The sequence below is a fragment of the Mizuhopecten yessoensis genome, unplaced genomic scaffold (genome assembly GCF_002113885.1).
Source record: "Mizuhopecten yessoensis strain PY_sf001 unplaced genomic scaffold, ASM211388v2 scaffold10591, whole genome shotgun sequence".
In the NCBI taxonomy this organism is placed as follows: domain Eukaryota; kingdom Metazoa; phylum Mollusca; class Bivalvia; order Pectinida; family Pectinidae; genus Mizuhopecten; species Mizuhopecten yessoensis.
In genome coordinates this window covers 389549-404570 of record NW_018408623.1, presented here as the reverse complement: position 1 = coordinate 404570, position 15022 = coordinate 389549, and the positions used below count along the sequence as shown (strand labels likewise).

The following is a 15022-nucleotide window of genomic DNA, read 5'->3' as shown; positions in this document are numbered from 1 at the left end:
CAAGCCATTTTTGTTACAATCTTTGTTCTAAACATGTTTATTTACGGGTCGCTTACATGTAACCAGGACACCAAGGTTTGATATCTCCTTAACAACACTTAGTGTGTGTAAATTCAAAAGTCGTCCTTTCTTTTGAAAATTAACAAATAGTCCGGTCATTCAATGACTTGGCAAACTTTCAAAAGAGTTTCAAACTATGTCATATCAATCTATGCATTATATACTGCCAAAGTTCTCACGCTTTAACAAGCGACCCGACAGAAGCAGACTTTACTTCACAATACATAGAGAATGTTCCCATGATGGCAGGTTCACTCACAGAGTAGAATTACTGCATCGTATTTCATGTTGTAAATGATTGCTAAAATATGATATTTAAGATTCCTTACTTCTTCTTCCTGTTATTGTTGATGAGAGGTTATGTTTTATCAATATATCTTTCTTGAGTTCTTTGTTTTGTTGTCACGCATCACCTCATTTGTCAAAAGCAGCAATCAGTTCATGTCCTTGTTCTAATCGCCATATATACACTGTATGAATTCACAGACGGTTTATTGTCACGGGTAACCTTAAAGGTGAAGGTTGTCATCTTGTTTTGTATATTTGATACGTTTGTGTGTACAAACAGTGAAACGTTTATGAAGATACATGGAGTGAATTAACTTAAATGTATCAATATGTGCCTGCTGACTCACGATGTCACCAGTAAAATCGGTTATTGATACTTCTATTTGGTCAATCACGTCAATCACGCAATTATAATTATATCAAGTTACTATTTGTAGTAAACGGGGGTCCACTTTTCGTCAAATGCACTTAGCTCGATGTTATCTGAAGATTTCATGTCCGGTTTGATAATGTGGGGGGGTGGGNAATTTCTAGCTAAAATCTGTTGATATATTGAACAACGATTTGGTAGGGTTTGGTTTTATTTTGTTTAACGTCCTATTAACAGCTAAGGTCATTTAAGGACGAGCTATGGTGAAGGTATGCCGTGATTTTAAATATGCTTCTGTGTCGAGACGATGCGATGAGCAAACCACTTTCGGTCTACAACATATGCCAGATTTACACGAGCTCCGGGCGTATACTTTGTATAGGAAAAAACTATCTGGAATGGAGTTTAATTGATATAACATTCAAGATCGGGATTTTATAATATCACTGAACAATTAGCGTGTCGTTAGATACTTTCATGGTCATAGTTATATGGATAAAATACGGATTTTTGAGAAAAGTGTTCGAAAAACAAATCCCAATGTGCTCAATAGTAAATTAATGTGGAGATTTCAGGCAGAACATCATGCCCAATTTCAGGCGCTTAATTAATAAAATTAAGGAAAACATACAAACAGAAACCAAATGTTAAGACGAAGTTTTCGATATATTGAGACTCGGGTTTCTATTCAGTAAAACATCACTTAAAATAATCAAACTCAAACGAAAAATATCTCGTAGATAGTGTTGTTTAATCAAACTGTACAAAATGATATTGTGCATAGATTCAGGATAACATCGATGTGAACATGAAGTGAACACAGCTATTGCAAAAAGTGTATATTTATAAATCACAATTAAAAACCTGCACAAACTCTACATGTATTCCCTTACTGTCGTGTCATGGTATCAACAATTCAAATGAAAAAAAATAGCACATCTCGCTAAATGTACATTTAACGCTTCTCAGTCTGAAGTAATCAAATATTCTAGTAATCGTAGGTTAACGGTTTTAACAGTTGAGCAGATTATGTATTTAACATTAACACCTACATAATTATGTACCAAAATTATTTTATATACATCTGATAAAGATAGATGAATAATTCATGATCTGTTTAATAGTGAACACTATACTCATGTTTAACACATGGAGTGGTGTTTTATTTCCCACCGGACATTACATGTATAGTGATACTGGACACAGGGACAATTGCATAACAGGGTAACGAATGTATTTCATTATATAGTGAGTTCGATGTAACCCATTTTATGACGAACGTGTCCTTCATGAATGCTTATATATAACACATGAAATTACGCATAAAACAGATTTTCCTTTACACACTTCACTTTCCTTAAGCAAATGGTTAATTTTATCAAGGCACATGGTTCAAAGGTCCGTCTGCAACATTATAAAATGACGAACATATTGATCGCTTCAAGGATGCAGGTAGAAGTTTACCATATTCGTTATAAACATCAAGGAGTTGTCTATCTTACTCCCCCTCTTCAGTCAATGCTAATTCGCCAGAGTCTCGGTAGTTGTTTCACAGGGACAACATCATACATTGAACATGGAATATTCACGAATGGGCTTATTACCGGACACATTGTTTATTGTTTACACAAAAGTATCCATTGTTGTAACTCTGTAGGAGTTCATACAACCAGCATTAGTTCACCAAGGCTGAGATTTACACCTGAAATAGGAAAATAAATATATTTACAACCATAAAAACGATGTGAAATAACGTTTGCTACATATCTGGATGTATGTCTCTTTCATTGAAGCATTTCATTTTTGTTTTCATTTTTTTTCCGAATCATAGTTGTAATGAATAATGCTTTGGTATGTTTGTCAAAGTCTTAACTTGATTTCTTGCGAATTCCAATTCCCAAAGTCACTGCATGTATATAAATGTTTACTAAGTTTTGAATGGTATTAAGTTAAAAAACAAATCTTCGTTTTATAATATTTATCATGAGGAGAGATGCAGTTTATCTTGGATTCAGGAATGTGATTATATACTATTCAACATATACCCTGGAATATAGCTTAAAGGGAGAGCACTCTTGTTGACTAATCGTCTCTTGCTATATAGTGTAAATGGGTTTTTTCTTATTATTTGTTTGGTGAATTGATTTCAAATTCTTTTATCTTCCCATTTTTTATTTCGCCAGAGTAAAATATTCTTTCAAGTTCGAATCTTTGCGAATAAATTATGTGATACACAATAACGAAAACAAATATTTTTAAAGAGTGTTTCTAGACCCAATATCTTACCTGAGTAGTCATGTCCACTTCCTCGGAAGACTCTCCCACTGTTGTTAGATTAGTAAAGGAAGAGGTGTCTCCGAACTCTCGCTTTACCATCTGAAGATACTTGGGATCTGACGTTACAAGCTGAAATCGTGTATAATAAATATATCAATGTTTTGTAATTAAATATGCATAATTATTTCGTAATTAACATAAAAACTTTTACACTCTGATCGTCAATACCCATCGTTAGGTCAAATATGCGAATCACGAAACACATCATGATCTTTGTTTCAAACTTAACGCAAAGTGGAAATAATATTCTACAACCAAAATGTAACTGACTTCAAAACAGAATCTTGTCGCTCAATTCATTCGACCGTTACTAAGTCTGCGCTGTCGCTATCACAAAAGTGCTAAGTATATCAAAACGATCCGAATTCTACATTTAGGCGACAGCTTTCTTGACAATTGCATGATACGCTTTACAATTTATAGACGATGCTATTTTCAAAGGTAGGGTCAACGCTTAGGGAGATTTAACATTAGCGTCGGCCCCCGCTTGGAATTTCAAAACAAGATAAATCCAAAAAGGTATGGGTATAGGAAGCTTAAATAGGAACAGTTAGTTTCAGAATTCATTTGATGATAAATGGGGCCTCATTGACTTACACCTGTGTGTGTGTTAAAGGTGCGGTAATACAATTCCTCCTAGAGCATTTAAATGACATGATTACTATAAAATGATATCATCATCGTGTGCAACATATTCCAACTGTTATTTTTATTCCGAACATTACACTATTTCAATAAAGAATTGTTCTTTTTATTGAAGATTTAAGCAGAAAAGTGTGTAAAATTTCATTTCTAATGAGATCGTTTCCATTTTTGACACGTTAATTCATATAGTTCTAAAACTAGTCTATTTTTCTTCTGAAAAGTTGGCTACCAAAAATACCTTTTAACATCAGTAATTTCAAAAAAATTGACAACCGGTTTTGTCAATAATTTAAGAAGGAGTTGTCCGGACAAACTTTTTCTACGGACAGATAGACGGATAGACAAGCTGATTCTAGTATACCCCCACCCCTAACTTCGTTGTGGGAGATATAGTAAAGTGTATAATAGTTTTATTATTAAGATTATTTTATTGTTCTTACATAATTGCATATCTGTGTCTATAACACAATCTCAACCTTAAGTAGCTCTCCAGAGGAAAGATTACTTTGGCAGAATAGAAATTCATGAGTTATTACTGCTGCACATAACTTTAAAACATGCTTAATATAATAAAGTGTTATGGTATGATACAAAAACAGAAAATGTATCGGTATTTATCATAATAAACATTGATAGTCAAATCTTCAAGATTATGTGAAATTGGGCATTGATCATGTTTGGCATGCTAAAAAAGTACCTTACCGGTTTTGATATTATATAAAAATAATTCTGTAGACAGAATACATATATGGGAAGATTTTTTAAGAAGTTTCAAATATAGACTACCATTGTAACTGTATATAGGCAAGTTGACAATGTTGGTTATATTTGAAATTTTGCGAAAATGTGCATGTTGTCCTAATTAAAAGTATCACTACGCTTACCTCATGTATACCAATATGACACATTTAGTATCAAAGTAACAGAAATTATATACTCAATACACTGTCACTATTAATTTTCAAAATAACATTCGCTTGCAATATGTATCGGTCATTTAACCTGGTGTTATGCAAGGAGGTCCTCAGGTTATCAGTAGTAGTTATGAATAATCATTTATGCAGTTATTGATCATTTTTATGTATCTACATATGGCAAAAGAATAAAAGAAATGAAAGTGGGGGCCAAATATTGACACCACTTTTTCAAATATCAAGTATGAACAAAGCTTATTTGACGGCTAGAATTTGCTTTTTAATATTTATCATCAAATGGCTTTTTTGTGTAGTTTTAATAGGGATACTGTGACTTCGGTTTATGTTTATAGCAAACTTACATTTTCGTTCTACACGTTTCATGTCATATGTCCATAATTGCAAACAAAACCAAGTATTTAAAAAAGGGATTCCTATGTCGTGATACTGGGGTTTATACCTCAATGGAACTTGATACAAATCTAGAATGAACTGTTTCATATTTCATTAAATTTAGTTGTCATCCTTAAATATGTTAATATTGTGTTTCCTTTTTTGTAGGCAACATAGAAGACTAGATAAATACATGTGCATGGATTTCCTGTGATAACATAGAAGACTAGATAAATACATGTGCATGGATTTCCTGTGATAACATAGAAGACTAGATAAATACATGTGCATGGATTTCCTGTGATAACATAGAAGACTAGATAAATACATGTGCATGGATTTCCTGTGATAACATAGAAGACTAGATAAATACATGTGCATGGATTTCCTGTGATAACATAGAAGACTAGATAAATACATGTGCATGGATTTCCTGTGATAACATAGAAGACTAGATAAATACATGTGCATGGATTTCCTGTGATAACATAGAAGACTAGATAAATACATGTGCATGGATTTCCTGTGATAACATAGAAGACTAGATAAATACATGTGCATGGATTTCCTGTGATAACATAGAAGACTAGATAAATACATGTGCATGGATTTCCTGTGATAACATAGAAGACTAGATAAATACATGTGCATGGATTTCCTGTGATAACATAGAAGACTAGATAAATACATGTGCATGGATTTCCTGTGATATGACTACAGCCTCGTGTACAGTGTAACATAGAAGACTAGATACATACATGTGCATGGATTTCCTGTGATATGACTACAGCCTCGTGTACAGTGTAATACAGACAGTTGTACTCGACTTCGTGGTAAAAGTCGGCCTTCTTTAGGATGTTCCGTCCGTCCTCTGAAGAAAATCATAATGTGAAATAGAAACCACCGGTAATGCACTGACTTCATAAACTACTACAGCCACATTAGAAACAACAACGGCAACTATTTAGCTACTGTTTATGTCAATTATTTTAGGAACTTCAGAAAGGTATTCAACTAGCCTTGAATATGCATATCGTTCTGTTCACCACTCTATGACATTGCTACGCTATACCGTCTTTGCGTATTGCAGAGCTATCTTCTCTTGGGAGCAGGTATTGATTGTTACGTCACTTGTTTGTGAGAGTAACGTCATCAATTTTTGAGAAAACGACGTAATTTTCTCACACAAACCAATGACGTAACAATCAATCCCTGCTCACAAGATAAGATAACTCTGCAATACGCAAAGACGGAATACCTCTATCTAATTCACATGGCATTCATATCAGCCAGGAGTCCATAGACCACTTTTTAAAACTTAGACTGTTCCATTCATTACACAATAACGAATTATACTAACACTAATTTGAACTTAACGCCGCTTGATTAACCGTTATAATCATCTATGAAATTAAATAAGTTATAGAAATATAAGTATACGTATTATACATCAATTATCAATATGCATGTCATCTGGAATTAGGAGGGGAATCGATAGAGCGCACTATCAATGTGTTTTAATATTAATTTTGTGACATTTTAATTGCCGAACTGTCACATTTACCTGAAATATCGGGGAACTAACAGTCTCATTTATCATTTAATGTAAAATTCATCACGAATCATATGATGATTGTTATATCAATTTCAAATCCATGCAAGGATTAAAATTTTATGTAGTAAGTATTCATAATACATTATCAATGTACATCGTACTTGTAATCTCTGTTTCACGTGTACTTTACCATTTTTCTTTATCTATCTCTCTATATCTAACTGCAAGAATTACAATTAGTGTGTATGTTATTTGTAATTGTTGTTGACTGTCAACATATTACTGCTCTTTACCAACCTCTCCAGCAATAGAACTATTGTACATGGTACTTTAACTCTCTGTTTCACTGGTTAACATATTACTGCTCTTTACCAATCGCTCCAGCAATAGAACTATTGTACATGGTACTTTAACTCTCTGTTTCATTGGTTAACATATTACTGCTCTTTACCAATCTCTCCAGCAATAGAACTATTTTACATGGTACTTTAACTCTCTGTTTCACTGGTTAACATATTACTGCTCTTTACTCACCTCTCAAACCTGCTAGAAACACTTTTATTCCCACATCTTTGTACTCGTTGACTATCTGTAATTATAAAGTATACGTAAAAATCGATCCCTTTTAACTCATCTCAAGCAATGTAAATACTCGTATCGAACTTAATCACACTCGAATTGTTTGTAAGCCGACGCATTTAATACATAGAAAAATCTTTTGATATGACAAGTTTGCAGTGTTAAAATCGATAAATATAAAAACGAAAATACAACTCTAAAACCAACACAATGATCAAATACTTAGGTAAATGCACATGTAAAATTTCTTTTATGTTGATATTTGTACAGCGGATCTATAATTTAACAGTGTATATAATTGCTTATCTAACAAAAGAATATAAACAGCATATTGAACAAAGAATCATAATGGTAAGCGTCGAGTTTTATATCAGAAACAAAGTACTTATAAGGTAGCATGTATATGAATGTGACATTGATGACCAGTTATCAAGTCACACCTGCAGTTTCAAGGCACTTCATTAAAGTGTCAGACACACTTAAACAATGAATCACCGTTCTGCTATATAACCCTAACTGCACAATCTATGACGTCACAAACACGTTACCTGGGCTAGGATTTTGACAGCACTTGTATCCACGTAATCTATGACGGAACAGTCTATAACGAGGGTGTGTATAGGAGGTATCCACGCCTTAGAAAATAGGTCCACGATTTCATTCTTCTGTTCTATCAGCAAGTTTTTATGTTCGTCAGTTAACTCCTCTGGTATCTCATCTTCTATTTCTATCTCTATGGCGTTCTTCTGACGCTCGAGCTCCTTCTGTACGGAAGAGTAATGGAGATATTTAATAATAATGTTGCATGCTGTTCTCATTTCCTTGCTTTCTATTGATGAGAAATACCCTCAACTAAGGTTATCAGCATCCACTTAATATCATATGAAATGCATCCCAACAAAATAAAACAGATCTCTCACAACATGTCACAGTTTTACCTTTTAGAATATGATGAAACCTACATGCACGATAAATCTTGAATATTTATAATATTGTAAAACTATCAATCTGAAACTTGCGTAATAACATTTTGGGAAAAAACCACAGTTGCCCTACCTTATCCTTTTTGGACTTTGACTTAATGTGTCGTTCCTCTACTTCCGCTAACTCCTGTTCCCTCTTCCTCTGTAGTAGAGCTTTGTACAATGCTCTTTGCTTCTTTCCTTTGAGTTTCCTGGGATTAAGTCCTGTTCTCTCATAAAGGCGATCCCGGAACTGTTCCGCATTAGCAAAGTACAAGGAGGACTCGAACCGAAATATCTTTATTCCTGGTAACTCATATACCTGGGGGAAAAAGACGTTGAACTCGTATTTCAAAAATATTCAAAAAGACCTAATTCACACAATCAGATTACATACTTGCTAACCAAAGCAAAACTGTACAGTGTGTGTGTCAAAAGAGACTTAGTACATGATATGTGAAAAAAGACTCGGAAAGACTTGCTACATACTGTGTGACAGAGTGAGGAAGACTGCGTACATGGTGAGTGGTTAGATATACTTGGTACATGGTGTGTGGTTAGATATACTTGGTACATGGTGTGTGTTTAGATATATTTGGTACATGGTGTGTGGTTAGATAAACTTGGTACATGGTGTGTGGTTAGATATACTTGGTACATGGTGTCTGGTTAGATATACTTTGTACATGGTTAGTGGTAAGATACACTTGGTACATGGTGGGTGGTTAGATATACTCGGTACATGGTATGTGGTTAGATAATCTTGGTACATGGTGTCTGGTTAGATATACGTGGTACATGGTGTGTTGTTAGATATACTTGGCACATGGTGAGTGGTAAGATATACTTGGTACATGGGGTGTGGTTAGATATACATGGTACATGGTGTGTTGTTAGATATACTTGGCACATGGTGTGTGTTTAGATATACGTGGTCCATGGTGTGTGGTTAGATCCACTTGGTACATGGTGAGTGGTAAGATACACTTGGTACAAGGTGTGTGGTTAGATCCACTTGGTACATGGTGTCTGGTTAGATATACGTGGCACATGGTGTGTGTTTAGATCTACTTGGTACATGGTATGTGGTTAGATATACGTGGCACATGGTGTGTGTTTAGATGTATTTGGTACATGGTGTGCGGTTAGATATACGTGGTACATGGGGTGTGTTTAGATATATTTGGTACATTGTGTGTGGTTAGATATCCGTGGTACATGGTGTATGGTTAGATATACTTTGTACATGGTGTGTGTTGTGATATATTTGGTACATGGGGTGTGTTTAGATATACGTGGTCCATGGTGTGTGGTTAGGTATACTTGGTACATGGTCTGTGGTTAGATATACATAGTACATGGTGTGTGGCAAAGCAATGAAGACTACGTACTGGGCGAACTGTACGACAAACTTGATAAAGAATATGTGTGGCAAAGAAATGAAGACTACTTACATGGGGAACGGTAAGCCAAATTTGATGAATAAGATGTGTGGCAAAGTAATGAAGACTTCTTTCATGTTGAACGGTAAGTCAAATTTAATAAATAATATGTGTGGCAAAGTAATGAAGACTACTTACATGGTGAACGGTAAGCCAAATTTGATGAATAATATGTGTGGCAAAGTAATGAAGACTACTTACATGGTGAACGGTAAGTCAAATTTGATAAATAATATGTGTGGCAAAGTAAGGAAGACTATATGACTGTCATGTGGGAAGAAACTTGGTACATGTTTTGTCAAGGAACGTTCGGACCATAATGTGTGACAAGACAGACTTATTATATGGTGTGTGACAAATTAAGGAAGACTAGGTTAATGGTGTGTGATAAAGAAACTTTAACAAAGAAAGTTCGAACGTGATGCGTCTTTAGGGATAATGAACGTTATGTGTGTCAAGGAAGGCTATACCTAGGCACACGGTATCTAATAATTGAGATTGTAACACAGAAATTCAGTACATGGTGAGCTTTAATGACTCTAAACAGCGGCATTGGGTTCAAAGTGACTGTCACGAAAGAGAATAAATGAGATTTAAGACGTGAATATATATATATATATTCATTTCTTAAAAACAGCAATGCATGATATCAAAACATATTTTACATTATTTGCTCTGAACCAAAGAAAAATGCCAAAAAGCATCTATCTTACTATATATTGTTTATATCATATTATGATAGCCAAGTAGGGAAGACTTACTTGTCGGTTTCGTTTCATGTCCTTGTACGTCGATGTTCCAGGAACTCTCCCGAGTATACAGGCATGCGGCCTACAAAAAAAAAACCCATTTATAATTGTAGCCTGTATGGAAAATTTCTTTACTATATCGACACATCAAACATTACCGAATCAGTTGTCATAGGTATCTTAAATTTACACTCAAATATAGCTTTTTGGTTTGGTATTGGAGGGTCGTTTGTACATGTATCTTGGTCCCTTTTACCCCAGCCATGTGGTTTAAATTACAAATTAAAAAAGAAATGAAGATAAATTGTTTATATAGCTTTTTGGTTTTTAACGTAAGTTAGGTTTGTTAGCAAATATGTTAGCAATTGCATGCCTTCTCACGAATGATTGCTGTTCAAAATGTGAATGTATTCCTCCTTTCGTGTTTAATCTCTTTGTCTACACAAGAAACTACATGTATATATGTTGCATATATTTACCAATTAGGACACTTACTTTTGTGAATTCCTCACTATGAAGTACAGTGCAAATATGACACCAACAAGCAGACCAAGGGCAACATCTAGAACCACGGTGGCGACAAACGTCACGAACCAAACAGCCTGTAACATAATACGTTTTAAGACAACCAATCAATAAACAATATAAAACTTTACATCGTTAGCCTGTTACATAATAAACATCACGAGATCCGTTAAGTAAACAATAGCACTATGTAACAGCGTTAACCATAATAAGTGTGCAAAAGTACAAATATGTGGATGTTATTACAAACCAAACAGTCTGTAACGTAATAAGTGTAAGGAAAAACCAATCAATGACAAATAATATCGTACAGTCTGTAACGTAATAAGTGTAAGGAAAAACCAATCAATGAAAAATAATATCGTACAGTCTGTAACGTAATAAGTGTAAGGAAAAACCAATCAATGAAAAATACAATACAGTCTGTAACGTAATAAGTGTAAGGAAACACCAATCAATGAAAAATAACATCGTACAGTCTGTAAGTGTCAAGAGTATCATTCAGTGAACAATATCAGAAATATACGATTTAACATGAAAAGAATAAAAACGGACAAATTCACACAGCCTGTTAAAATTAATATTTGCGTCATAGACAAATTATGTGACACAATTTGTGTTTAGAGTACAATTAACCAACTTAGTGGGTTCACACAGTGAACGTGTAAACATAAGTTTTAATGTAAAAAGAAATCAATAATAGCAACCAAAATGTTTAACAACGTATGCTTTACATTGTACATTGAATAAGCTCCTGTACATAATACTATTGAATTCGTTGCATCATTAATAGAAAATAATAAATGGTGCTCTAAAGCCGATAAACAGTACATAGTGCATGGTAGTTTAACAATAGTATCAGGAGACCCTTTATACGTGTCCATTATCAAAACACGTTAAGTGAAATATGTACTGACGTACACCGCGTTAGGTACTAGCGTATGTCTTCAAAACAGCTTGAACTCTATCAAAATAATTAATACTGACAAGTTCAATGGTTGAACTTTATTGAAACTAGAGAGTCATTTTCGTGAATATCAGTATCAGGGGCAATTACGATCATTGTAAAGCTTGACTTTGAAATAAACCTTATAATTCTACGCATTTGAATACTCATATATCATATCAAGGAATCGTATTCGTCTATCAATTACATTCTGCATAGTATCACGTGTTCAGATGTAACGTGTAAATGAGTCCACGTGAGGCGCACGATGATTCTATGGAATGTAATATATATCATGTTAAGTGTTATCACTCGGACGTATATGAAAGCATGCTCATCCCTCGAGATAAAACTCCTTCTCAAGTTTCGTCCTAATCAATTTCATGGCGTTTAGGTTATTGATGTCGTTGGTCGTGCACTTCATAGATTGAGCGACAAACATAAGAAGGGTAAGAAGGCTATAACCGCTTTCCCCGAGGGCACTGTGGCTGTAACTGCTTTCCCCGAGGGTACTGTAAAATGTTGCCAGAGAAATTCTCGTGCACAAAAAGTGAGGTCCCGATCGTGCATCCATGTCATTAAAAGGCAGTTAATAACATTGCTGCTATATCGCGTCAAAAGCTTTGCATAATAATGAATAGTAAAAAGTAAATTAATCCACGAACGGACAGTAGTAACATCTTCTAGTAATGACCAGTATATGTCATAAAGCCAAACTAGGGAATCAATCAGTCGATTGAATCCTTAGCCTTAATTATCAGATATGTATTCCGTGACATAAAGTGAAAGGTGCATGGCTCTGTAAATATCAAAACAAACGCAGTAGAAATCCGCAAAATTGTCAAATATAATGCAAACACCGTCGTCGGAAGCATTCTTACAGTAGAACAGACCTGTGATATTCTTATCTAGCTAGAATGTCAATTTAGACCGATTTGGCTTAGATGTCTTTAATTAACTGATTTTGTAAGCGAACGAGAAATTCGAATTGTATTAGCATGCAGATAAATTGTTTAGTATTTCCAATAAATACATGCATATTGATGTAAGTCTGTCATTGTATACTTACCAGTGACTAAAAAGGCCGAAAGGAATTTTAAATTCTCAAATACTAGTTATTACGTCACGGCTTCTATTTCATTGTAACAGAAGCGTTTTAATTTATACAAAAAGTAATATATTCGTTTGCTTATTTATTTTTTTAGTGCAATTTGTGTAGCCGGAACCTACTAAAATAGGTATATGTGAAGGGTTCCGGTGTTTGTTGCATAGACAGTTGAATTCTTATGTTAGATCTAAAGTATAGTGTCTTCTTCGTATGTGAATCATAGTGCCCGACAATAACATCGGCCATGCACTGAAACATTTATGATTCATAAAGCCAACACACATACAGAAAAATACAAATAGTTTTGATATGACATCCCGAAAAAGTCTCTTTACCATTATTCATGAACTTGTATTAAATAATTAAAGTTTTGTGTCATCATTACCATGGCGCCAGGTTATTAGGATACGGTTGGACGCCCCTCAGTATCGTCCCCGACCTAGAACCTAATATCACCTTACGAGCTGTTTGTGACAAGTATAGGCATGTTACATAGCTAATATAACAACCCGTGTTCAGGGCAAAAAAATATTCATTAAACGGAAATACAGTAATGTTTGTCGTAAAAATGTCATTTAGATACCAAACGAAGATTCCGAAATCGAACTAACTAGATGGGTCTAACACGTTTTGATATATTTCATTTATTGGGAAATACACAGTTTTGTAATTAGTAAACATTTCGCTTTGTAAAAGCATTTTATGCAGTACAATTATTTAGAGTAGAGATATCATGCAGTTCCAATAATGCGAATTATACATAGAACGGTGTTAATTACAACATTTTCCAGGCTGGCCAGCCTATCACTACAGTTATTACTTTGCATAATATGTGTAGTATTTAATAGTATATTGTTGATTTCACGACATATCACTGTCGTATATTCCATATAATACATGCAATGGTTAAACTTTATATACATAAAATTAATAATCGATATAGCTTACAGAGTATTTTATAACATCATCAGTTTTAAGTTTTTCAATTAACTTACTTCATGATTCTTAAATCATTTTTAGATAATAAGCGGCACACACAAACAAGTCAATTCATGTAAAACTCTTGCTGATGTTTTCATTCAAGCTGGTCTGGAATGTTAGTTTTTCCGGTTTTTTTATAGCAAGATGTCTGATGATGAAACATTACGCTGCAGTAAATTTTCGTCTACAAAATATCACTAAAGTAGTTACTCGATGCTTAATTTAAAATGGATTCCTAACAGTTTTCCGCAATCATGGAAAGACATAAGGCGTTTTGATTATATCTCCATATCAAAGAAGTTCTTAACGATACATATATTTCAAGTGAATTACAGTTTGAAGATAAATGCTGGGCTGGAAAAAAAGTAAATAATTTTGTTCATAGTATGAGTCTTTCCTAAATAGTTGTCTAAACAACCATTTAGTCGAACAATTTTAATCTGTTCCTTGCTTAGGTATAACCTCGGTCCCTGATTTTAAAGTAGACTCGTCCCATGTATAAGCATAGCAACAACATCTAACCTATTACAACATACAACATATTGAAATGGGATTTTGTATGAAAAAGCATTCATATTATCTTTTAGTGCATAACAAAACAACTACGTATTAATATTTAAACAATGAAATAAAAGGTTTAACATTGTAAAAAGAATTTCGATATTTTGACAAATAAAAAGTTATTTTTTATGTTCACACTAAACTGACTTATAAGGGAGAAAGGAAAATCAAACAATGGTCAGATTCAATGTTTGAGTGTTTACAATAAACAGTCAGAACTTAGCCAAAGGAAGCCAAAACGATTAGCTTGGTTTGGTTTTATTTTGTTTAACGTCCAATTAACAGCTAAAGTCATTTAAGGACGTGTTTCCACATGCGTAATGTGTGTAATGTATGCATGCTTGTGTATGTGTGCTAGAGGCAGGATATGTTGGTGTATTTGCCTCCCTGCGATAGCGCGGATTTGATGCCGACAGACCTCTGAACATAGATAGTATTAATATATAGCAACAAGCTTTGTTCAACTACAACCTGATAAGTGCTAACTAGGAGTTATAGAACTGATGTACAAGTATTCATTATCTCAAAACGGGTTAGTATCCTAGCAAAAAAAAACGCCTAGCATACATACAGTTTTTCAGAAATCATCAAAACCAGTGAAAATCAT

The 15022-nt window shown here is 34.1% G+C and overlaps 1 protein-coding gene across 1 annotated transcript in view; it reads right to left on the bottom strand.

Annotated features, from left to right (window-relative positions):
- Positions 1-1450: 1450 nt before the first annotated feature.
- The window catches only part of LOC110461253 (solute carrier family 26 member 6-like), a 30336-nt gene continuing 16764 nt past the window's right edge, over positions 1451-15022 (bottom strand). Inside the window, exons 11-18 of the mRNA XM_021514658.1 lie at positions 10790-10896; positions 10307-10376; positions 8198-8425; positions 7690-7905; positions 7097-7151; positions 5766-5878; positions 3005-3124; positions 1451-2420 (exon numbers count right to left, since the gene is read on the bottom strand). Of these exons, the coding sequence (XP_021370333.1) occupies positions 2415-2420; positions 3005-3124; positions 5766-5878; positions 7097-7151; positions 7690-7905; positions 8198-8425; positions 10307-10376; positions 10790-10896 (915 nt within the window). The 3' untranslated portion in view covers positions 1451-2414. The remainder of the gene's footprint in view (positions 2421-3004; positions 3125-5765; positions 5879-7096; positions 7152-7689; positions 7906-8197; positions 8426-10306; positions 10377-10789; positions 10897-15022) is intronic.